The sequence below is a fragment of the Mustela putorius genome, unplaced genomic scaffold (genome assembly GCF_011764305.1).
Source record: "Mustela putorius furo isolate JIRA1106 unplaced genomic scaffold, ASM1176430v1.1 tig00003942_pilon_pilon_pilon, whole genome shotgun sequence".
Taxonomy (NCBI): Eukaryota; Metazoa; Chordata; class Mammalia; order Carnivora; family Mustelidae; genus Mustela; species Mustela putorius.
In genome coordinates, this window is record NW_025422087.1 from 5,468,682 (window position 1) to 5,493,003 (window position 24,322).

At 48.9% G+C, this 24,322-nt stretch overlaps 1 protein-coding gene across 2 annotated transcripts; it reads left to right on the plus strand.

Moving 5' to 3' along the window:
• LOC101680565 (arachidonate 5-lipoxygenase activating protein) lies at positions 1-24,322 on the plus strand. 2 transcript variants are annotated; one of them, XM_045069609.1, is made up of 5 exons: positions 1-209; positions 7,037-7,136; positions 13,313-13,383; positions 17,460-17,541; positions 17,865-18,493. In XM_045069609.1, the coding sequence occupies exons 1-5, from the start codon at positions 140-142 to the stop codon at positions 18,256-18,258; spliced, it is 717 nt and encodes a 238-aa protein (XP_044925544.1). In that variant the 5' UTR covers positions 1-139; the 3' UTR covers positions 18,259-18,493. The 2 variants fall into 2 exon arrangements, with proteins under 2 accessions (XP_044925544.1, XP_004774865.1); XM_004774808.3 differs by lacking the exon at positions 17,865-18,493 and adding an exon at positions 23,839-24,322 and having other exon boundaries at positions 36-209.

Consider the following 24,322-nt stretch of genomic DNA (forward strand, 5'->3'; position numbering starts at 1 on the left):
GTGTAACTGTGCTGGGACCTTCAGAAATTCTAATGATGAAAGACAGCATGCGGGCCCTCACTTCCCCTTTCTGCACGGCGCAGGCCTGGGTGCCCGCCACCAGACGCGAGCAGTCCTCCCTGGGGAGCCCGAAGCAAACATGGATCAAGAAGCCGTGGGCAACATCGTCCTGCTGGCCATCGTCACCCTCATCAGCGTGGTCCAGAACGGTAAGGGGAGGTCCTCACTCAGAAGGGGGGCCAAGGGCAGATTTTGTTTGCCTGTTGCTGTAAAGTCAGGCTCACACAGGTCTCTGTGTCTGTGTGCACTTTGGCCCACTTTTGCCTTATTCGTTATTTGTTTCTTGTTCTTTGAATGTATCGGTGTGTGCCTGCCTTTGGGGTTTTCCTTCTGCTGGTATTCCTTTCACTTTCATGGTGGTAACTAACCGTGTTTGCAGAACCAGGTCAGCAACCTAGAGGTTTTCTCCAAACCCTGATTGAAGTGTCTTGTGAGCAGCATTTGAACCATTAATTACAGTGACTGGAGACAGGGCAGGAGGCAAGAAGCCTAGATGGGGAAAGTAAAGTACATCTTTACTCAGACACTGGGCTTTGGTAAGTGGAGCTGGGCTGACTTCAATGCAGCTGGGATTATCTGTCACCTGTAGGCTTAAAAAGAGAAGAAATGTGAATTTGGAAGGTGGGAGGGAGAAATCACCTTACCATTATTTTATCTATGAGTTGCTCTTTTTTTTTCCCCCTTGTAATACTTCCTTTTTTTCTAACAATGTACCATTTTGAAGCATTTTTCCTATGCATGATATATTTACATAGAGAGAGGAAGCATTTTTCTTGTGTGGGATTTGCGTTTCCATTAACCCTGCTGGCACTTGAAAAACCAAGTAAGGGACACAGACCTGAAAAAGCCAAGACCGTGTAGAATTTTCTCTTTAGACTTCTCTGAGTTAAGACTGCCACAGACCGTTTTGAGAAGTATTGCCAGTGGCTTCATGTATTGTAGTTTATTAAGACAGAGGAAAAAAGAAGAGTGATTACTAAGGGCAGCTGCTGTAACCTAATGGTCATTACTGCATGTCCCCACACTGTCACACTTGGGAAACTTCAGTATTTAACCGATGTGGGATATCCTGTTATCTCCCCCAACCTTCTCCCAGCTTGAATGTGGACAAAGGCTTCGGTTTCGGCTTCTGAGCCCTAGAGGAAGGCTTCCCTGAGACCTCCCCACACCAGAGAGGCCCAACTTTGTTCTCCCAGTAGGTTTCCTATATAGAACAACAGTTGGCCACTTTTTGACCCAAACATTTTCGTACTAAATCCACGCCATCAAGTTGCTCATGATGCTCATCAAGGAGCCAAGGGATTGTGTAGGTTGCCGTTCCTCAAGCCATTTCAGTTTCATGCAGCGACCATGAGTGCCCTTGGTCTTGCATATCAGTCAGGGATTCATTTATTCAACCTGCATATGCCTCGCAGGACCCACCGTGCCAGGCAGTGTCCTGGCTTTATGGGGACAGCGCTGGTGCGGACCCGCCAGAAAGGGAAAAGATAGTGAGAACAGATGGCCAGCCATGGTCAACAGGAAGAATTCCAAGACCCTTCTGGTGTCTGTGGAGGCAGTTTTGCATGGGGCGGTGGGGGGGTGGGCAGTGATTTTTCAGCTCTGTGTAGGGTCTTCCCTCTGGCTCTTCCCCTGATAAGCATCATCTTTGCCAACAATGCCAGTGGACTGGGGACCACTGACCTTCCCACGGCCTGTGTGGATGGGACTAACCTAGCTGGAGAGTTGGCGCTCACCCTGAGCCGCTCCCTCTCAGTGCAGAGCTGACTTGGGGGAGGCTGCTGAGTGTCCTGTTGTGAGTACAGAGTCTCTTCATCTCCCTGGAGATGCAGAACCCATCCTTGGTCTGTGGAGTGGGTCTGGGGCTTTTTCCCATAGTGGCAGAACAAACCCTGATTGGACTTGAAGAGGGACGGTGAGTTCCTAATTGGTTTTGGCAGTGAGATTAAGTCTTCTTCCTTGGTACAGTACGGAAGGAGAGATTATAGTTGGCTGAATGTCTGAGTCTTAACAACCACAGTCTAAGGGCTTTGACTTTTGACAGGCCATTTCAGACAGATAGTGACAGAACACCAGTGGCCTCGCTAATAGAGGTCCACCAACTGAGGAGTGGGATGGAGTCTTCCTGATGGGGAGATACAAGTATGGGTTTGAGTGGAGCTCCCATTGTTGGACTGGAGACTTTTACAGGCTGAGCAGACCCTACATGGTAGCCACATCCTGTCCTCTGCCCTCCCCCACCCGCCCTGAGCCGCTAGGGCAACATGGCTCCAAGGGTGACTTTGTAGAGCTCAGGCACACCCTTGCTTGGGGAAGGGACAACCGGCTGCTCTTTTGAAGCCGCAGAAGCAGCCTAGCCACCCTCCCCTCTGAGGCAGAGACCTCCGACTACCATGTGATGCTGAGACCACTGTGTGAGGTCTGCCTTTTATTTGTAACTGTAAAATGTGCCCATGTCGGGGAACAAGGAAAATTCCAATGACTTGGGAGAGAACATCTGTGCTTGCTTGCACCATGAGTTTTCAGGTAAACACAAAGGTTCAAGTGCATGCCCAGAGCCTCTCTTTGCAATTCTAATTAACTGCAATGTTGCAACCATAGATCTTCCTTACAGAGTTCAGAAAATATGCAAAACTGTGCCTCTCTCCTCCTGCCCTGCAAAATGTCATTTTGAGCCCTTCCTGTTAGTTTTAAGGAATATTTACATGTTGTTGCCAGGTGCCATAAGCTTTGTCTTTGTCCCGAGACAAAGAGGTCCTGTCCACCTGTGTCCATGATGATATCCAAAGTCTGTGCTCTCTGTACCCTGTGTGAACCTCAGTTCCTGGGAAGAGGCCACACAGCCCACGCCTGGGGGAACTTCCTCCTCTGACTCTTAAACATTCTGTAGTTATCAAGATCTTTGAACCCGGGGTCCTCTTCCAGCTTGATCCAGCAAAACGCAGATTTGGAAGCACAGAACGAGTTGAACATACATGGTTCCGAGAGAGCTGGGCCAGAACCACCAAAGCCTGGTTTCCCAGGGAGTAAAGATAGAGGCGTTTCCTATGAATAGCATCCAGAGAGCCTCCAGCTTCTTCTGCCAAGGTGCCAGCAGCGCTGACATGCAGCAAACCTGAAAAAACACAGTTTTGAGGAAAGTGATTTCCATAGGAAGCCAAGCTAATGAGATTGAGAGGAGAGGGTGAGCTGGGGGTAAGGGCACTGAGCCTGGTGCATGGAAGTCTGAATGGCAATAGCAGAGAAAAGATGTCCTCTAGCAGGAGAGCTGTTCCCACAGCCCTTCTGGTTGTAGGGAAAGGTGGTGGGAATTGGCATCATCCTCGCTCCTTCACTCTCTTCTTACCGTGGAGCCAAGAAGTGGGGGAGACATGATGGCCCCACAGACATAAGGGTTTGTGAGAATAGTGATAAGGAAGGATATAGAGCTGGTACTGAGCGCCTACCTTCCCACACCATCCCTGGTACTCCTATCCCAACACCAAGACTCCTAACTAATCTCATGGGCACCATATTGGAAGACCTCACAACCCAACCTAGGGTTGAATGGGCTCTAGAAACAGGACCAATGAAGTGCCCCAAAGCAGAAATCTTATTTATGCCATTCTCAACAGCTCCTACCTGAACTCTCCCATGCTAGAGAGCTCACGACCTACCTCGCTTGCTTTCTCCTCATTGGGTGTCTTGAGGTATTATTGCCAACACAGAGCTTTGTGTTGGCAATAATGCCTCACTGAATCTTTGAAGCCCCTGGAATATACGCTATTATTATTCCTGTTCTGCAGAGAAGCCATGTGGGGCTTGGAGAGGCTAGACCATTGGTTGAAAATCCTAGAGTCAGTAGTGGTGAGACTGGGATTCAAACCCTTTCCAAAAAGTAGATGCTTCTGCTGTGTATATTGCCTCAGATACATTTATTCAAAAGCACACCCTTCGAGAAGTCCTACTGCCCTATAACTTCCATCCACTGGTCCTGTTTCTCTTCTCTGGAAAAGCTTGGTCTATGCTTGCTGCCTCTAGATTACGGAGTCAGCTATACCATCCTGCTTTCAGTGTACCACTTCTCAGCTGACTTATTTTCCGGGGTCCTTTGTTGTTGGGTTGCCCCCTCCCTCCCATCTTGCCCCGTGCTCTCTAAGATGCAGATGATGGATGCTTGATGTCCAGGGAAACATTTCCTGGGATCCAGACAGCAATTCTGTGAAAATAATCATTGGCGTGTTATACTTTGAACACTTGTATCTGTCTGCTGGTGCCTATTAAGTTTGTGCTTCGCTGAATTCTCCAGATCTTCTTATGCGATCCTGAGAAAGTTAGTTGGCTTCTCTGGCTCTCAGTTTCCTCAACAGAGAAGTGGAGCTATGATAACTTCCATATGTGCTGGTCGGAGGCACTGCATAGAACACCCGAGCCAGCGGGGGCCCAGTGTGTGTGGTTGGTGCTCAGGGATGGCCTGCAGCCTTTTCTCTCCATGTCTCTGGTTCTCTCTCTCTCTGGTTTGCCCTACCGTCCACAGCTGGCCAAGATAAGCGTGCTCATGGTCTCTGCACGAGAGGTTTCTGTGACACTGTGGAGGATAATGTGGCGCATGGGGGGTGTGAGTAGGCGGTGAGGAGTAGGCAAAGGAAGCCAAATGCTTTTGAGTTTAGCTAAGCAGGAGGAGAGGTGCAGCCTAGTGGAATGGGGCAGGCTGGCTTTAGTTTCATTTGATGGGTGGGAAAGATCAGAGTCTGTTTCCAGGGTCAAGAGACGGAGGAAGAAAGAGAGGGAAGGTTCAGGAAATGGGGAGAACACGGATGAAACAGGGCCGAAGGGGTGGCAGGAATGGGCTCAAGGTCACAGGTAGAGGGCAAGCCCTGGCAAAGAGGAAGGGGTTGGTTCCTCTGAGCGAGGGGAGAAAGAAGAAAGGCAGATGCTCAGTACAGCCCCGTGGTACGGCTGGTGGCAGAAATGACCTCTGACTTTCTTAATATCTGTGTCATGTTCCGAGGCAATGGCCGTCCCACTGGGTTCTGGAAAGGCAATGGTAAGAATTTTCTACTGCGTTCTGTGGTCCAAAGAGACATTCAGAACAGACAGATGTGTACTTCCGCCCCTTGTGGCTGATGGAAACCCCGTGGTGAGCTTCAGTGTGACAGTAATAGGGAAAACACCACCCCCAGAGGCTCCCCCAGCCCCCGGACTTGAATCCCCAGCTGCATTGCTCCCCAGTGGAGTGACTCCGAGAGAGCTATCAGCCCTCCCTGAGTCACTGTGTCCTTGTCTATAAGGTGGGGACAGCACTGCTGACTTTGCAGCCGTGTTCGCAATGCCTAGTAAGGGAGCAGAGGTCAGGCATCTGCTGGAGAGTTGGCCGCTGTACCCTTCAGACCAGTGGCCCTGTAGCTCTGTTCCAGACAGTTGCTAGGGTGGGGCTGTAACTTTTGCCCCAAAGAAAACCAGGGCAAGCTTTTATTCATAGACACGCTTGATAAGGCATCCGTTTGACATCTCTTTGAGGAAACTGATAGGAAGCTGATGAAAAGGAATCCTGTAAGATCCCTGATATTCTCAAAATTGGAGTAAAGGAATATCACAGGGCAGGGGGGAGGGGAGGAGATAGAGACCTTCATTCCCACCCCTCCCCCACCCCAGTCTATAGACAAACCCTTGAGATTCTGGCCCCTCGGCACCCCTCACATCCCATGGCCATCCTAGTCAGCTCCCTCCTATTTTCCTTCTGTCGTAGACCCTGACCCGGCAAAAGACAGAAGGCTCTCTGCTTAACACCATTCCTCAGCTTACACCTGCCAGAAACCCCCTGTTGCTTGTGAGATGGGAATAAGTTCTAATTTTCTTAACATGGCTCTCATCAAGGTCATATTCACGCTGCTAAATCTGGAAGGCACTTCTCAATGATCGTCTTCCTCGGGGCTGGGCTCCCTGCTTCCTCACTCCATCCACCATGGAAGCACGTCACAGGGCTCCTTACCCCCTCTGCCTGCTCTTCTGTCCACGGCTTGGCACACTGTGCAATTTTAACACAAGTGTTTTGTTCACTGTCTTATGGTCTGTCTCCTCTCCCACCCTTGCTGGCACATAAGCTCCTCAGGCTAAGGTTCTTGGTGCGTTTTGTTCTCTGATGCAAGCTAAGGGTCTGGCACATGGCAAGTAACAAAGAAAAATGTCTTTGAAAGAACAATTCACCATCTACCTCTTTGGCCTCATTTGTAATTCGGCCAGTTTCCACTCCCTGCTGTCGATTTCCCCTATTGTAAGCCACACAGCAAACTTAAGACAGTTCTTGCCTCTGTGCCTTTGCACATTGCATCGCACTCGAGTGGGGTGATCTTCTCCATTGCTTCCTCCATCTCGTTGGCTAATTCCTCCTTGTTTGCAGATCTTACCCTAGAGGTCGCCTGTAGGGATTCCTCTGTGAACCCAACACTGAATTAAGTTGCTTCTTGGACCCTCGACGGCTTCATGTTCTCAGTCAGTTCTGTCTTCACGTGAATCACTAGAGTACAATTTCTGCTCTCTGTGTTTATTTCCTTCAACTGAAAGATCCTTGAAAGTGGGGGGCTGTGTCTTGGAGGGCTTCGCCATCACCAAATGCAGTAATTTGTAGAGATAGCTGCAGAATGAATTTTTGGTAAGTGACATTTGATGGAAGACGTTTAGGCGGTTTGGAGGGCACACAGAGGGAACATTAAATGTTCTAGTAAAATAATGGGATGTGGGGCGCCTGGGTGGCTCAGTGGGTTAAGCCGCTCCCTTTGGCTTAGATCATGATTTCAGGGTCCTGGGATCAAGTCCCGCATCGGGCTCTCTGCTCAGCAGGGAGCCTGCTTCCTCCTCGATCTCTCTGCCTGCCTCTCTGCCTACTTGTAATCTCTCTCTGTCAAATAAATAAATAAAATCTTTAAAAAAATAAATGGGACGCCAGGCTCATGAACATGCCTGTTATAAACCAGATCCATACTTTTCCCTCTGCCAGGGTTCTTTGCCCACAAGGTGGAGCATGAAAGCAAGACACACAATGGGCGGAGCTTCCAGAGGACGGGAACACTTGCCTTTGAGCGGGTCTACACTGCCAAGTGAGTCTAAACCCTGATACTGCAAACCAGCAGAGTGGGGCCCTAGGCATCGGGGGCTCCTTGCCAGAGTGAAGACCACTCTCGAGGCTACCTGAATGTCTGGGCCAACCTTCAGAGTGCCACGGGAGGCAGAGTCCCCGGGAAGGTTGAAGCTCAGCTGGGGGTGGGAGTGGGGATGGCTTTCTGGGACCCTCTGTCATCTTCATAAGTGCTAGTGTTTAAAGAAAGAATTGGGCGTACCAGGGGTGGGAGTGGGGAGTCGTGCAATCGCCACGGCTTCCCCTGGTTCCAGAAACCCTGAGCCAGTGTGGTCAGAGTGTTACCAGTTTCCGGGGGAATTAGTCCACAGGTGCTACCATGAACCAACCATTACTCATTGGCTGGCTCTGCCTCTTGTGTCCCACTCAGTGGACATATGTGGAGGTGTGGCAGGACCTTTCATAAGGCCTGGTCTCCTTGAGCAACCAGAACAAGGACAGTGAGAAGGGGAGGACCTGGGCAATTGGTTCCCCTTCCCCTTCTCATTCTTTACTTTTGAATAAAAAAGCTGCTTGAAGACACCTGAACGGCGCAGTGAAGGAGATGGGAATTATTTGGGATGCAAATCTGGATGGCTGTTATTCCAACGCTCATTTTTTCCTTTATGCAGAATGCATCTGAACAGCAGTTTCAGGCAGTGGCCTGTCTGCCTCTCTGTGCCTGTGAAGAGGGGCTGGTCAGAGGGGAAGTCTTCAGCTCTGAGCTGGCTAAGGAGCTGGCCTTCCGTCGTAACTCAGAAGTGACTCTGAGGGCCCCCAGAGAGCTTTCCAGAAGGGCAGTTGTGGACACCTAAGGAAATCACCGCAGGCTGATGTCCAGGTCCCCTCACCCTGTCTGGGCCCTTCGTCTTTTGGGCTTGGGCCTTCGGGTTGCTCCTGAGTGTCCGCAGTCCCTCCAAGACCTCCCCCTCTCTTGGGCCCTCGCCACCTGCTGTCCTCTTCTGTCCTCAGACTAAGCAGTCCTTACCAGGGTCACTCCAGCAGTCAGATCTCGAGGAAATCTTTTGCTGAACTACGTCCAGGGATTTTTTTTTTTTTTTTAAACATTTGAGCCTTCAGTGTATGAAGTTAGGTTTCCATTTTGCCAGCAACGAAGAAATGGAGCAGGCCAGGCGGTTCAGTGTCTGCCCTTTCCCCCAGGGGTGGGCTATCTCTGTGCTCACATCAGTCCCCCGGGGCCAGCCCCCAGATTGCAGAAGTGCCCTTTGGTGGTGGCTGCCCTGCGTCATTTGGAAGGGTGGTTTGGAAGTTCTGCAATGGTGTGGGGTTCCTGACAGAAGAAGTGGCCAGAGGGGAGGGGTGGGGCATTTTTGCTGCCCAGGGGTCCCCATGGTGTGGATGCTGCAGCCCAGCTCCCCCGATCCACGCGTCTTTACCACTTCATCTCCACAACAGAGGAGTGAGTAGAATGAGGAGAAGAGGGAGCTGTGGAGAGGTAGGAGCTCAGGTGGAGAAAAAGAATTTTCTGTAAGATGAAGTTGGCCCAGACAGTGCTGTGGTTCTGTTACCAAGACCACTTCCTCCCCGACCCAGCTAGCAGCAAGTACTTGGTGTGCCTGTGGTGGTTATATAAGGGCAGAAAGACTGGGGATGCCCGCTACTTACTATGTGCCTGCAAAAGCCAGGGGCGCCTGGTCTGCTTGCACCTGCCAGGAAGCTACAGGCAAGGGGTTATGGGTTGGTACAGCAGAATTTCTTCTCCAGCAGTAGCTTGTCTAGAGACCTCCAAAAGCACCAAAGAGGGTGCGAGTTGAACCAGGGATTTGCATAAAGAAAAGAACATGTACTTAATCCCACTATCTAAAAACTAAGAAATTAAGCTTTACTCAAGTTTAATACATAGTTTGAAAGTGGACTGTGTGTGTATTATACCTGTCACAAGGTTGTGTGATCAAATCTTCTGGTTGATGGGGTGTGAGATCATAAATGTTTCCAGACCATGGCTATTGAGAAAAACTAGCATAACAGGATAAATGGTGCTGGTGGACTGAAAAGCCTGATGCTTTTCAGGCTAAAATATGACTGTTGACGGATACAGATGGTTCCGGATTTGGGGGGCAGTTGGTGAACAGACATTTTAGTGAGGTGTGGCCCATCAGCTCCAACTTGGCCTCGGTTAATGGCCTGTTCCATCACCCGTCACCCACCTGGGCAGAACTGAGTCAGGGTTTGAGAGACAAAAAGAATCTTAACCTTGACTCTCTGTTCAGGTGTATAAAACACACTTCAAAGCTCTGTTCCCCGAGGAGGGAGCACAGCTAGAGCAAAGTTTGATTTCAGGAGGAAAAGCTCAGTTAACAGGTCCACGATTCTTCCCTACGAGGCCAGGCAAGCACAGGCTGTGGAGAGGATAGGGGTCCCTGGAGAAGTGTAATTTTCTGACATGTGTTCCGTAGATTACCAGTTCATGGGCTGGTATCACCTGTTACAGACAAAGAAAAAGTTCTGGACAGCAAGACTTCTGAGAACTTTTAATGTACTGAGGAACATTGCGATTCTTGTTTCTCTAAGAAAGGGAAGTCTTTTTTTTAAACTATAGATCCACACCCCCCTTTTTTTTTTTTTTTTGCAATGCATTTTTTATCAAGGATTTAGTGTTTTACAAAATACATTTTCGGTAATGCCACCTTAATGTTCTTTCTCCTCTGCACCACTCAAAATCCCCCTCAGCCTCTCTTCTAAGTTGGGTGGGCTTGTAAATAATTTGAAGATGGTAGACCTGCCTTGATTATATTAATGAGTAGTGATATAATTTACAATTATTAGTGATGTTTACTTAAGTTAATCCAAACTAACAAAACACTATGTAAGTATGTCAGTATCTGATTCCCAAAGGTGGAGAAAAATAAAAGGGAAAATAAGTGTCCTTTTCTCCATGAAAACAGTGATAGTGTAATGCATCAAATTGAACGCAGCACAGGGAATTGTTGACAAATCTGGCAGGCACCTCAGAATTAGACCTCAAGAAATGAGAGCCAAGATGGGTTTGTCATTTTTGTCTTGCAGAAAAAATGGCACAAAACTCTCTACAAAAGAAAATTTAGAATAATGATAATTTGTCAGCAGGAAAGACATTTCTACCAGGGACTGTAAGAAGGAAGACATTGGAGCAGTCAATAGCTACCAATTATTGGAAGCTCATTATGAGTCAGACGCTGCTTCATCTCATTTTATTTTCACAAGCCAGGGCGGTAATTGCTAATGTCTCCCCTCCCCTCTCCTAGATGAGGAAAACCAAGGCTCAGTGAGGCTAGGAAACGCACCCACATTCAGTCAGTAGTTGATTAGACAGCGGACCGAGGTTTCATGACTTTAAAAACCATGTGAGCATCCACTAGGCTCCATCTCCAGGGACAGCCTCGTCACTGACCAAAGCTACTTGAATTCAGCCCAGCGGCAGCCCTCTGTCAGGGATGGGCACCTTGTGTGGAGTTGTGGGTGGAAGATGTGTCAGAGATCCTGGAGCAGATAAGGACTGGTTTGAGTCAGAGTGAAACGGGACTCTGGGTATATTCTGGAAATCCAAAGGAGGAACCCGTTCTCTTAAAGTTGGGAGAGATTCATTTAAATCAGACAGACCACTGTTACTGGAGACCAAGGTGACTTGAGATAATAGGAAGAATGATTGAATGACTAAGTCAATGTCACAATACTATACCATTCTAATGAGCAAATTCCCTAGATAATTAAGAATTTTTAAAATAAATTTTGTACCACCCAGATGAAACCAGTACTTAAAAACAAACAAAATAGAAGCATGAGAATGAGGAGGCAGGAGAGAGCCTGGTATTAATAAATTTTCAAAGGATGTGTTCCCTCTTTTTCTTGAACAAGGAAATGGATCACATTCGGAATTCCAAGGCTGTGGCTTTGTGCCTCTGATATGTAGTAATAGATGAAATGCTTGTGCTCCATGCTGTATACGGGACCTGTTTATTCACTAAGTACTTCATCCCAAATAATAAATTTGTTCTGCCGCCTGAACTTCGGAGTTCCTACTGTGTCCACTAGACACAGTGAACCCCGGCACCTGGCAAGGCCAGCGGAGCTCTGCTCTCTCCCCTGTGCCTAGAGCCCAGGATAGGATACACTGCTTTCTTAACTTTAATTTCATTGACTTCTCCACTAGAGGATCTTTTGATCATCAGAAGGACATAAAGACTCCTGTGTCCAGGGACACAGCCCATCCTCTCTGGGTTGTCTGCAGGAGATGGACCAAGGGCTGTTCATTCCAGAGTTCTTGTTGGTAGTAGTGAGGCATGAGATGCTATCAGGCTGAACAAGAGTTCACAGCTGATTTAGGAGGAAAAGCATGAGAACGAGATCAAGGAGGATCCTGATGAAGGACTCTAAGGAAGGAATTCGGATAAAAGGCTGAATATATTTTGCAAATGGCATCTCTGCTTTTACCCATACGGTTTGAATTAAATTAGACCAGTGGTCTTCAAACTAGAGCATGCTTCAGAGTCTCCTGGAGGGCCTTGTTAAAACAGATTGCTGTCCCCCCCCCATCCCCCACCCTGGGAGGTTTTAATTCTGTGGGTCCAAGACAGACATTAACATTTGCATTTCTAGCAAGTTCCCAGGTGCTTCTGACACTGCTGAGCCCGGCACCACACCTTGGGCACCCCCCCATTAGAGCATCAACTCTTAAACTTTATGTGGGATCTTAGAGCTACTATCAGTCTCTTAGTTTTTCCAGGTAAGGAAACAAAGTCCAAAGTAATTGCTTTGCAGTTGACAAACAGCTAGTGGATGTCAGGGCAGGGACCGAATTCGAGTCATGTGCCCTTTCCACCCCATTGCTCTGCCCTCGCATCCTTTCATGCTTCCACGTCTTTGAAGGTCGTTTTTCCATGGATGTGTATATCGGTGATCCTGATCTAGACTAACAGACCCGGTTTTAGAGCTGGCCTGAGCAGGATGTGAATCTTGACTCTGCCACCCTGTTGGTCGGTGATGCTGAGCAGGTTACTCAGCTTCTCCAAATCTTGGTTTCTCATGTGAAAATGAGAGTCGCTGTGGTAGGCTGAATAAAAGGCCCCCCAAAACATTCACGTCCTGACCCCGGGAGCCCACAAATAGGTTCTGTTACATGGCAAGAAGGAATTAAGGTCACTAACCAGCTGACCTTGAAATCAAGAGAGTATTCTGGATTATCTGGGAAGACCCCAATGTAATACAAAGGTTCTTTTAAATATGGAAGAAGAAGGCAGAAAAGTTGGTGTCAGGAAGATGCGAACGGCCATCACTGTCTTTGGGGTTGGCAGGGGGTCACAAGCCAAGCAATGCAGGTGATCTCTGGAAGCTGAGGAAGGCAAGGAAACAGATTCTTGGCTGGAGTCCCCGGCAGGATTGCCGCCGTGCAGATACACCTTGACTGCAGCCTGGTGAGACCCACTTTGGACTTCTGACCTCTTCACGATTTGATTGAAGCCACTGAGCTGGTTCCAGCAGCCATAGAAAACACCAGCAGTCACTCCTGTGCCCTCCAAGGATCGCAGTGAGTTTGTGGGAGATGGACCTGTAAGACAACAGCATGGTGGCTGGAGTGAGATGACAGCCCCTCCACAGGAGCCAGGATTGAGCCCCGCACGCTGCGATCGCACTGCCAGCCAGAGACCTTCCTGGGCACCAGCTTTTCTGAGTCGGCCCTTGTTTCTCTAATGCTTGTAGCTTACCTCTCGTTTCCCCAGCCCAGCCTGTGGGTCTGCGCTGACTTGTGCGGCTGACAAAGGTTTCCTGAGTTGAAGTCCTCTCCCCTGCACCCTCCCCCTAATTCTGACAGCCGCCACAGCCCTGCTGTCTGTGCTGCTCACTTTTCAATTCCAAGAAGCACTTTGGCACAGCCCGGAGCAGGAGCCCTGCCAAAATGAATCCATCAAGAAACCAAGTCTCCCGTTGGCTTCACGGAGAAAGGGAATGAACGGATTCCAAGCATGTGTTTGCTTCATCCCACTGCCCATTTCTGATGAGGCAGCCGTGTCTTACTGGTAGATGTAAGTGCGATTATGAATGGGGTTTGCGCCTCATATGTGATGGTGATTGTCAGTCTGGGGTCTCAGGTGATTTTCCGAGTATGCTGCAATAACATGTTTTCTGATTTTTCTCCTCCTTGTTTTTCTTTTTATTCTACAGTCAAAACTGCGTTGATGCGTACCCCACTTTCCTTGTTGTGCTCTGGAGTGCGGGGCTCCTGTGTAGCCAAGGTAACTGGGGCTTCTCTGTGGTGTTCCCTTTCTGAATCGTGCATCTTGAGGGGGTTCGAGTGCAGGCTTTTTGTTGAAAAGACTTTGCCTGACCTCCAGCTCCGCCTTGTGAAGCCCGGTGAGGGGAGAACCCCCTGGGGGTGGTGTTTCTGGCACGCTGTATCCCCAGCAGGAGTGGGTGCGATTATGCATGGCTAATGCCTGCTCCCGGTGGCTGGGTGAGAGAGGCTGTGCAGACAAGGGTGGTTTAAGGCTAAATGTGACTCAGAATCCTTAAGCAGCGTTCGCTCAGATACAAGGGCATTATAAATGAGAGCGCCTGAGGGATCTATTCTGAGACCGCTGTCGCTCGGCGTGTCTGCTAATAAGCTTCCAGCGTGGCGGTCCTCTGCCGGGCATGTGTCTGCCGAGCTTCGGGCTGGATTCCAGGTCTGCAGCCTTTTCCCGGGTTATCAGCAGCCCACAGTCCCGACTCCAGCAGGTTGACTCCCAGAGTTGATTTAAAATGAAATGGAAACCAGAGTCCTGGGTTTGGGTTGTCTTTGGAGCTTGGCATCGCGCCTGGCAGAGGCTTGGTGTGACCCGGCCAGCTTCCACACCATGGCCCCGCAGGGTGCACACCTAAGAAAAGGCCACTCGTGTCCTCTGAGGGGCTAGGGGATCCTTATCATCCTTGTCCACTTTATAGAGGAGGTGGAGGGGATATTATCTCCCTCTAGTGTCTGTGAGGACACTTTGGCTCGGGGAGATAAGGTAACTTGTTCAAGGTCACTCAGTAAGTGAACGTGGAGCCAGGATGAGAGCCCAGGTCTGTGGGGCTAACTCCTGGACTTCTCGTAAGTATCCTTCTGCATTATTCACGTATCTACTGCATATACATTGAACACCTTCTACATGGCAAGCCTTGGGCTTGGACACACAGTGATAAATAAAGAGATGGCCGTACAGCCCATGACACTTGGTGAGAGGAACCACAGGGAAGACGTGGATGGATAAATTATTGCCAAGAGTGAGAAGGGCCAAGAAGCAAAAGGATCAGGTACAGCGACAGGGAACGGAGGTGAGGGATGGCAGCAGAAACTCCTTCAGGGACACCATGTGGCCTCCTTCTGTGCTCCATAAGGCTGTCATTACTCACTATTTATTTACCACTATCTATCCTGAGTGAAAGAAGAAACACGTCTGGTGTAACTTGAAAAATCAAGTCAAACTATGCCTCTATGAGGAGTTACGATCACTTTTATGTCTTAGATGACACTTGATAGAGATGAATCTCGAGATGTTCTAGCTCGATTAATACACAGGGGGTGGAAAGGTGTTTTGGAGCCCTTGAAACCACGCACTTCAGCCAAAGCAAATATTGGCATTGCTAGGGGATGAAAGCGTCAGTAAACCCTTTTCAATCATCGTCATTCTTTATGACTGTAGTAAATTCCTGAATTTTTTAGTCAAAAGGAACCTCAGCGATCCTTCCAGCCCAGATCCTTCACTTTACAGAGCAGGAGCCCAAGCCCCAGAAGGACAAGTTGCTTGCTCAAACTCAGATTTTTCGAGTCCAGATTCGAACCCAACGTGCCTTCCTGCTGTTCCGCGCAGCCTGGGTCTGCGGGGCACACTATGGCCTCTGCAGGAGGGCAGTGAGCATAGCTGTTTTCCACCCCTGACTCCTGTCAGCCCTTGTTCAGTTTCGCGGCCCACTGAGAGAGAGACGGGCTAGTTAAGTTAGAGTGGAGCCGTCCAGATGGGCCAAACCAAGAAAGACTTCGTCCGGGGCAGCTTGTGAATTATTGCAGTTTTGTGACCTTCAGATAATAGCAGAACCTCATAAGTGGTTCCTTTTGTGCTTTACCTGGTACATGACACTAATATTTGGGGAGGCAAAGTGGAGTTGGGGCGAGAACACGGATCTGAGGAGGACAGACCGGAGATCGTTCTGAGGACACTTGTTGCTGGTGGTGTGACTCCTGGCTGTTACTCAGCTTTCCCCGGCCTCAGTTTCCCCATTTGTAAAGCAGGAATAATTGAGTTCCCCGGATGATTAAGTGAGACTGTGTGCATAAAGCCTCTGACAGGCTGCATGGCAGAGAGCAGACCGAACCATATATACCTACCAATGCCTGACTGTTTAGGATCCTCAAACATGACAATTTCCTACAGTCAGGCCTAATAGTAGGAGCCCAGTAGATATTACTATTGATGGTGCCATGCTGGTGGGGGTAATAGAGATTTGAAATCATACAAACATGGTTTAAAATCCCACCTTGTTAAAAAATAAAATTCAACCAAGTGAATTTTGAAGATCTAATTAGCTTTATCAAAGGACTCATGAGTCTGGCAGTATCCCGTCTAGCAAAGAGAGAGGAGTTCCCAGGGGTTGTAAAAACGGAAAGCTTTTGTAGGAAAGAGGGTGGGGCAAGAAAGTTGTTAGCAAAAAAAAAAAAAAAAAAAAAAAAAAAAAAAACTATTCCGGGAAGCTTTCTTTCCCTTTGAGGGAGGGAGGGAGGAGTGTGTGGGGGGTGGGGGGTGGGGGGGCGCTTATCCTGTAGATTACCTCATCTTCCTTTGAAGGAAGGAGAGAGCCCACATGGCCGATTACTTCACTGGCTCGCATCAGAACATTCGTGACTACGTGTTAAGACCGCATTTCTCAGGGAAGTTGAAAAGGCAGTTAGCTGAGGAATTAAGCCCTGCTCTGGGGACATGGCTTAAGTGATGCCATTTGGGGCCTGTGGTTTTCTTTTTAACAAGCTTTTCCTCGGCTCACCTGACTTTTATGAGTTCATTTAACAGTTTTTGAAAGCCAGTATGTGCCAGGCACAGAGATGATGGTTAGCAAAAGGTGGCTGTCCTCTTTTGGTCTGGTAAGCGACTCTGGGCAAACTGACTTCCTTGGGCCTCAATTTCCTCATCTGCCCAATGGGGACAGTAATGCACTCTTTATCAGGTGGCTGAGAGGATTGGAGACCCAAGGACTCAAAGAGCCTGGAGCAATGCTTGGCATGTAGAAAGTGTTCTGTCAACACAATTTGGCCTTCGAAAAATGCGGGCAGGTCTCCAGGGGGCCCATCCCATGGGCCTATCTCACCCCCACAAGTTTTCCTGCTAGGTAGGAAAGCCGCAGTCAGCCCTTTGTTCAGATGTAGGATGAGTTAAGTGTTAGCTCCTGATCATAGTAGTTCTTGTAGGGTTGGAGTTTCTAACTCTCAGCTCCAAGGTTCAGGACTCCTGCTCCTCACAGTTGTTACAGGGCTAGAAGGCAAAGGGAGCCTTCCTACATAGAGATCTTTTTCCTCCCCAAAGATTGATTTATTTATTTGAGAGAGAGAGAGACAGAGAGAGAGTATTTGTGAGAGAGAGAGAGAGAGCACGAGGGCACACAAGCGGGAGGAGGGGCAGAGGGAGAGAGAGAATCTCAAGCAAACTCCCGGATCCCGACACGGGGCTTGATCTCATAATCCTGAGATGGCAGCCTGAGCTGAAATCAAGAGTTGGATGCTCAGCCGACTGTGTCCCCACAGCCTCTCCCATTCCCACCAGAGATCTTTTCTGAACTGGCTGCAGTTGTTCAGAAAAGGCTGAGCATTGCACTGCCTGGAGGCCCAAAGGGGAAGGGTTTGCTGTTAAGAGAGCCAGCCTAGGCTGGGCTTAGGGTTCAGGTCTGGCTCTCCCAGGCCCTGCCCAGGACCACGCAGACAGACAGACAGACACACACACACACACACACACACACACCCCTTGACGATCTTACACATGCTCCTTGACCACTGGAGCCCCAGGTGTCACCTCTGGAATAGAAAAGATGATACTGGTCACGTGCAAAGGATTCAAATGAGATGATGGGCAGGAAAACACTTTGTAAACTGTACCATGACGCCAATAGAAAGTAACAGTACTGTCACTTCTAGCCGTAGGCTTTTTGCTGAAGTCCCCATCAGCCCCAACTACCGGAACCTGAGGCTTCAGCTAGATTTTTCCACAAGTATTAGCTGTGGAACATGACTGTGTTAATATTAAGTAAACTTAGCACGTTCTGGCACCTGTGAAACTCACACTGGCGTCTCCCTTTCTCCGCTTAGTTCCCGCCGCCTTTGCTGGACTGATGTACCTGTTCGTGAGGCAAAAGTACTTCGTCGGCTACCTGGGGGAGAGAACTCAGAGGTAGGCCACCAGGACTGCTTCAGAATCAGGGTATGAGTCATGCTTTTTGAGCAAGAAGAGCGACCACTCACAACCATATTCTACCTAAGATTTAAGGCTCAGGTGGGATCCCTTGGGGCCAGGGGGTGGAGGGGAAGGCTCAGTAGCATCCGTCATCCTTTATCCCCTGAATTTGCGGGCTCTGCAAATGCAGCTGGGGGGCCTGGACTCGTGCCCCCACTAGCCAACTCCTCCACATGGTCTTGGGCTCACAAAGGATGCTTTAACGCCACGCGCCGCACGCGCATTCTTGCAACCCCACACCCTGTATGCCCTCCCTTCAGGGTCTGGGCCTTGAATGACTTTCTGTGTCTGGCTTCCCAAGACCTCTGGGGAGTGAAGCATTTTATTGTTTGCCTCAAGAAACGAGAGCTCAAGCTTGCACCTTGTGAGACGTTCTCTAGAGTAACAGATCTTCCAGGGACCAGCAGGAAGAACGTTGCAAAAATAGTCCGCGCTCACAGGCAAAGGATGGAGTCTGTGAATAGCGTCCCCGTTGCATTGCTTATAGACGCTGCCAGACTGAAGGCTCCGGAACAGCACTTACATACTTTGACGACACCCGCCTTGGGAAGTCGGGATTTTCATAAAATAAATGAGGATACTTACAGAAGAGATGTTCGAGTTCTAGTCTGCCATCAGTTCCTTAGAATTCCTAAGGTACCAGGAGGGCTCTGAGAGGCAGGCTGGTTCTTACCAGTTCCGGGAGGCTGCTGCCCCTACGGGGACTCCAGCCTTCCCCTCCATTTCTCTCCCTTGTCTGGTTTCACATCCCTCTCTGTCTCTCACAATAGCACCCTTCTTTCGTGGTTAATGGGCTCTCCGCTCAGATAGCATCCTTCAGCGGTGACAAAGGCTCTGACATCCCGCGAGGTCGGCAGGTGAAAGCACTGTCATCTGGGGACCTTGGGAGCCTGTGAAGTTAAATGGCTGGGGTGGGGGGGGGGCAGAGAGGGAGGGTGGGTTTGATGGTGAGCTGCCGCCCAGAGGATGGCTCTCCTTCCAGCAATTCTTTCCAGTGCTCACGTCTTCTTCATGCCTCTCTGGTGGCGTTCGAATGTATCCTCGAAAACCACAATTCCATTATGTCTCTTATCCTTATCAACACTGTCATAAATGATGTTCTTTCTCCTCTTCCACCCTGGAAAACCTCTATTCTGCCTTTGCCGGGGTGATCACCTGTTGTCAGGAGGTGGAGGAGAGGTGGAGTGTCCATCAGTGAAATCAGCGGGGGAGGGGGGGGAGTTCTGCTCTCTTGGGCTGGCTCCCTGGGCCTCCCTGTCTTCCTCCCCAAAGTCTCAGGGGTCTGGCCCAGGCCCTGTTCTCTTTCTCTGTCATCACTTGCCTGAGATCTTAAAGTTGCTTTAATTCTAAGACAGTCTGTGGAGCATGACAGAATGTGTTCATTTACCCACGGGCTCTTTTCATTTTCAAGGTAATCACTGCTAGGGAACGAACCGAGGTGGCTAAAATAATAAGATAGAGACTTAAAATCTTAGAACGATTCGATTTCCCTGGACCTCATAGAAATGTGAGTGGCCTAACCTCTAAAATGCTGGCCCGGTGTCCCCCGGGAGAGATAGGTGTGATGCCACCAGCCCCTGTACCCTGGTCTGTGTTTATTAGAGCCTTCTCACCTCTCCTGCATGCCTTTGTTAGTCATCCATCATGGCGCCCTTTCCTGTGGAGAACAAACATGGCTTCACACTACTTCCGAATACAGGGGCCTGAGCTATTGTCATCAATAGAAATGATAGGTACTAGATGAAATGTCTAATGCTAATCTAGACCAAAATATAGCTTGAGGTCCACCTCAAGCCTGAGAGCCTTGGTCGCTAGGTCCAAGAGGATTTTTCAATTCTGCCTTCTGGAAACTATGAACTGATACCCTTCCTCTGTGGATTCCACTGTGGATGTCTACCTCTGTCCTTGGGCTGTGTCACACTTGGACTGTGCAGAGGCTTTTTACCACCTAATGTCTTCGGGATCTGCTTATTTGTTAGGCTCACCAACAGAGGAAGATACTGCTTAGCGGGACCCTGGACCCTTCCAGGAATTTCTCCCTTGGGCTCACAATCATCTTTCGCTCCTCTGTAGAAGCTGCTTTGGCCCCAACCGCATCAGAAGTTCTAGTGTCCTTTTTGGTCCATTGGGTAGGCATGACATTCCTTGATATACCTCCCTCAACAAAGCTTCTTCCTCTTGGGATTTTGTAGTCCCCCCCTTTCACCCTCCCCACCCTCCCCAGAAGTTTATGGCTCCTCGTCTCCGTCCTACATCCTACTCCCCGACCCTTTCTCCCTGTCTTGATTAGGTAGTTTGTAGCATCTCTAGATGCTGTTAAGGACGAATTTTAGTTTCTTCCTCTTTCATTCTAAGCTACCATCTGGCCCAAGTTCAGTGGCTGTTTGGCATTAAAGACTACTTGCCTTTTATTATCTACCTTCCCTGGCTGGCACTAGGCTGCCCTCTCTTCCTGTCCCTCAGAGGGCAAAGACTGGCAACGCTTGAGACCAATGAACTCAGCTTAACCAACTCCACCTTCCCTGATTGCTTACTCGGTCCTCATTCACTCCCCATCCGTGTACTAAGTACTGACCACCTGCCCGCAGCGAGGTACTAAGTCATTTTGTTGAGATGATAATGAACATGACAGAAGCCCGGGGGCTGCTGGAGTCAGGGGCAGTACCCAAAAGACTAAACCTATAAAAATAATTAGGGGCACAGTTTTCAAAAGTGCTGCTCTATCGAAATCATTTCCCCCCTTAGTGTCAACATTTTAGAATCCCTGCCCTCCCTTCCTCAAATATGGACCATGGGGTTACTTCACCAGAGCTAGACTCCTGGGGTGAGTCTAGAGATGTCAAGGCTGGTGTTTCTAAAGTGAAACCCACCAACCAATGACACCAGAATTGCCTGGGGTGTTTGTTAAAAGCACAGATTCCTAGGCCTCACTCTGAACTTATGGAATCAGAATCTTTGGGGTGGGAGCCCAGGGAATATGCATTTTTAACAACTTCTACACACAATTTGGTAAACACTGAAGGCTATTCATGCCTCTTTTCTAAGAGTGATTCATTTGACAAAAATGTATGGAGGGCCTGATTTATTGGAGGTATGTGGGTGAACAAAACTGTCAAACTGTAAAACTGTGGGTGAACAAGAAAAACTGTAAGGCCCAGGACAGAAAGATACTGCCTCAGTATCTTTCTGTCCTGGGCCTTACAGTTTTTCTTCACTTTAGAAGTTATCAGGTTTAAAGTGGCATTTCTTTATTGAAAAGAACCTAACTGTAAAGCCAGAAGGGACCATAGAGTTTTCTTCTCCTACCCACATCACGTATATATTTTTGTGTGTGAGGCAGGAAAGGTCAGCAACTTGCCCACAGCAGAGAGCTGGGGCTGGAGCTCAGGTGCCTTGAGTTTGGGCTCACCTGTCTCATACCACAGCTCCTTTTCCTCCAAGCTTTAGGCACCTTTGAGAGGGAACTGTTTGTCATAAGACCTCTTTTATGTTTTCATGTAGGTTTTGTGTGTGTGTGGTGTGTGAGTGTGTGTTGGAAGGGGGGATATGTTTGCTTCAAAACTGACCACAAAATCCTAGTCTCCAAAAGCTGAAGGAGCCCTCAGGAAAGCAGAAGGAGCAGGGCTGTAGCCTCACACAGACAAGTGTGAATTCCCACTCTGCCTCTTCTTGGCTGTGTGACCTTTAGGCACATTGTTCAACCCATCTGCTCTGTTTTCCCACCTGGAAAATAGGTTAACCACATGCCATGGAGTAGGTCCGAGGGTTCAGTGAAGTCACAGATGGAAATGGCCTGGTCCCTCAGATGCTTAACTTCATGCTGACCTTCCCCACCCCATTTAGGGGGAACTATGTATCACCTTTTACAAACAATAAAAGAGATGCCTTCAGTTTCAAAGTCTGATTAGGCAGCAGGTGGCCGGCTCTTCCTTCTGCACTCTCCTGAGCTTCGAGCTTCGCCAGAGCCTGGGGCAGGTCCTTCCGTGCGCACCTCCCAGGGTCACAGCCCGTCTCCAAGTCTGACAGACTGAAAAAGGAAGTCCATGAAGTGCCAGAGCTGGAGACCTCCGTTCACCCTTCCTAGCCCGGCAGGTGACGCGCATGCGCAGAGCTCCTGCCTCCCGCCCCCTTCCCATGGTCTGGGGATCGCTAAGGTACCACGCAGCGGTCTCTTTGGGGGCGATCTGCCCCGAGACCTTTGAAAAATGCTGCCCAAAGTCAGGAACACCACAATTTCAGCAGCAGGCACTGCCATTTCATCCTTCACCACAGATTTATCTCGAGCACGTTCCGAAACAGCTTTGCAAATCACTTTCTCTTGTTTCTGTAATGAGCATATGGTGGCCTCATTCATGTGAGAAATCTGAGCCACCACAATATTTGACTTTTCACAATTTAATTTCTCTGAACCCTCTGTTCTCTGGCTAGAACATATCCCTTACTTAGAGTCTGTGACTTCCTTATCAGCATTAGCAGGTAGCTGTCTGTATTTGTCTGCCGGGAACACTATGATGGAGTATCACAGACCGGGGGCTTCAGAAAACAGAAACGGATTGTTTCACTGTTCCGGAGGTTTGAAATCTGAGATCAGGGTGTTGGCTGCCTCGTTTTCTCCCGAGGCCTCCCTTCTCAGCTCACAGACGGCCATCTTTGCCCCATGTCCCTACATGGTCTTCCGTCTGTGTGTCTGTGTCCAAACCTACTCTTCCTAAAAGGACACCAATCCTTTTGAGTCAGGGGCCCCCTCAGTGATCCCATTTTACCTTAATTACCTCTTTAAAGATGCTGTCTCTAAATACAATCATGTCCTGAGGTATTGGGTTAGGACTTCAACATATGAATGGGGGGGCACAATTCAGCCCATAAAACTCTCTTGAGGAGTCAAATATTCTTCCCAAATAAAGAGACAGAATGTCTCACTTCATAAGCATGGCTGTAAACAGGAAACCAAGGAAAGAAGAACACAGCTGGCCAAGGAGCAGCGGTAGGGGCAGCAAGCCATGCCGCTCAAGCTTTAATGGCCTGTGAGTCAAGGAGGGACTTGTCCAAATGCCGATTCTGGTTCAGTGACTCTAGGGAGGGACATGAGATTCTGCATGTCCAAGAAGCTCCCAGTGGATGCTGCTGGTCTGTGGACCACACTTGGAGTAGCAAGGAAATTAGACAGTCAACTGCAGAATGGTTTTCACACTCCTGGCCCAGGAAAGAGATGAGTTACAGCATGAACCTCTGGGGTCCAATTCCAAAAGATACAATTTCTCACATTGAACCTGCCGAACTGTGCTCTCTCTTGATTATGTCAAAAACCAGGCTCAGCAGCCCCGACTCACCTGTTTAGCTGAGCTGGCTGTTCTTGTTGAGCGGTCTTGATTACCAAAGGGTCCCCTCGCCGGGGTCGTTACTAACAGCCTTAACGAGCCATTTGGCTGGACTTCCTGAACATGCGAGTGCTGGCACAGATGGAACCAGCCCCAGCGGTCACAGAGGATGGAGCAGAGGGAGGCCTAGGCAGCCGCTATGTACAATTAAGCGGTCACATATCACTGGGGAAATGCCTCCTGACCCCAGCTGCTGATTTGCCTAAGCAGTTTAGGATTTAGAGCCTTCGAGAGAAGAATATGAATGCACTAAAACAGCTCTTTCCCCTCCATTCACTTACAATGTAAGAGCCCGTCTTCCATGGTGAAGGGCCCCACTCTCCTTAGCGGGGACATAATGGTACTCCCAACCAGCCTCAGGAGCCGAGCCTGACCTCTCAGACACCCAAGCACCTTTTAGATACCTCCAGCCTTATTGGCTTACTGAAACCAGTACCCCTCCCATAGAGGTACTTAGGTCCCTCATTAGAGCCCACTGCCAGCACGGCTTCCCTGGTACTTCCTGGAGTGGAAAAGCCGCAAGTCAATGGGGTTCCAAATCCTTGGTCAGCATGCCTGATGACCAGCTGACAGAACGCTCCGCCTTCACACTGTGGGGAACTCGGGAGAGCACCGAGAAGCTGCCCAGCAGAGCTCTAACCGTGATGGGTTTTGGGGTCTAGTCTTTTTAGCTTGGTTTTGAAATATATTCAGTGACGAATAATAGTGGAGAACTCTCATTTTTCCTACGAAGCATATAGAGTAAAAGGAACTCTAATTTAAACCCCATGTATCTCAAAGATGGTAACTTTTTTTTTTTTTTTTTTTGTGAAATTGGTGTCATTTTGCTGCTTCTACAGTTTTCTTTCTCTTCTAGCACGCCAGGCTATATATTTGGGAAACGAATCATACTGTTCCTGTTCCTTATGTCCGTTGCTGGTGTATTCAACTATTACCTCATCCTCTTTTTCGGAAGTGACTTCGAGAACTACATAAAGGCAGTAAGCACCACCATCTCCCCACTGCTTCTCATACCCTGACTCTCCTCCGAAGGCAGGGTCGGCGCTCTCATCGGATCAATACCGAAAGTTGTCATAACTCAGCCCTTGCAAAGCTGTAGCTCCTCTTCAGACAGCTGTAAATCTAATGGCCATCTGGACTCCGCAGCTTGAGTTAACCGTGTTTTCCCTGGAAGAAAATACCTTTGTGTCCGCCCTGCCCCTTGAGAATGGCAGTGGCCCCATTATTTCTTATTCTGACCAGTTACTTTATGTTTCTTGACTTAGCCAGCTTTCTGAAGATGTTTTGTGGCTGCACTTATGTGTTCCTAAAATAAAATGCAGAGGCATGTTTTAGGCTGC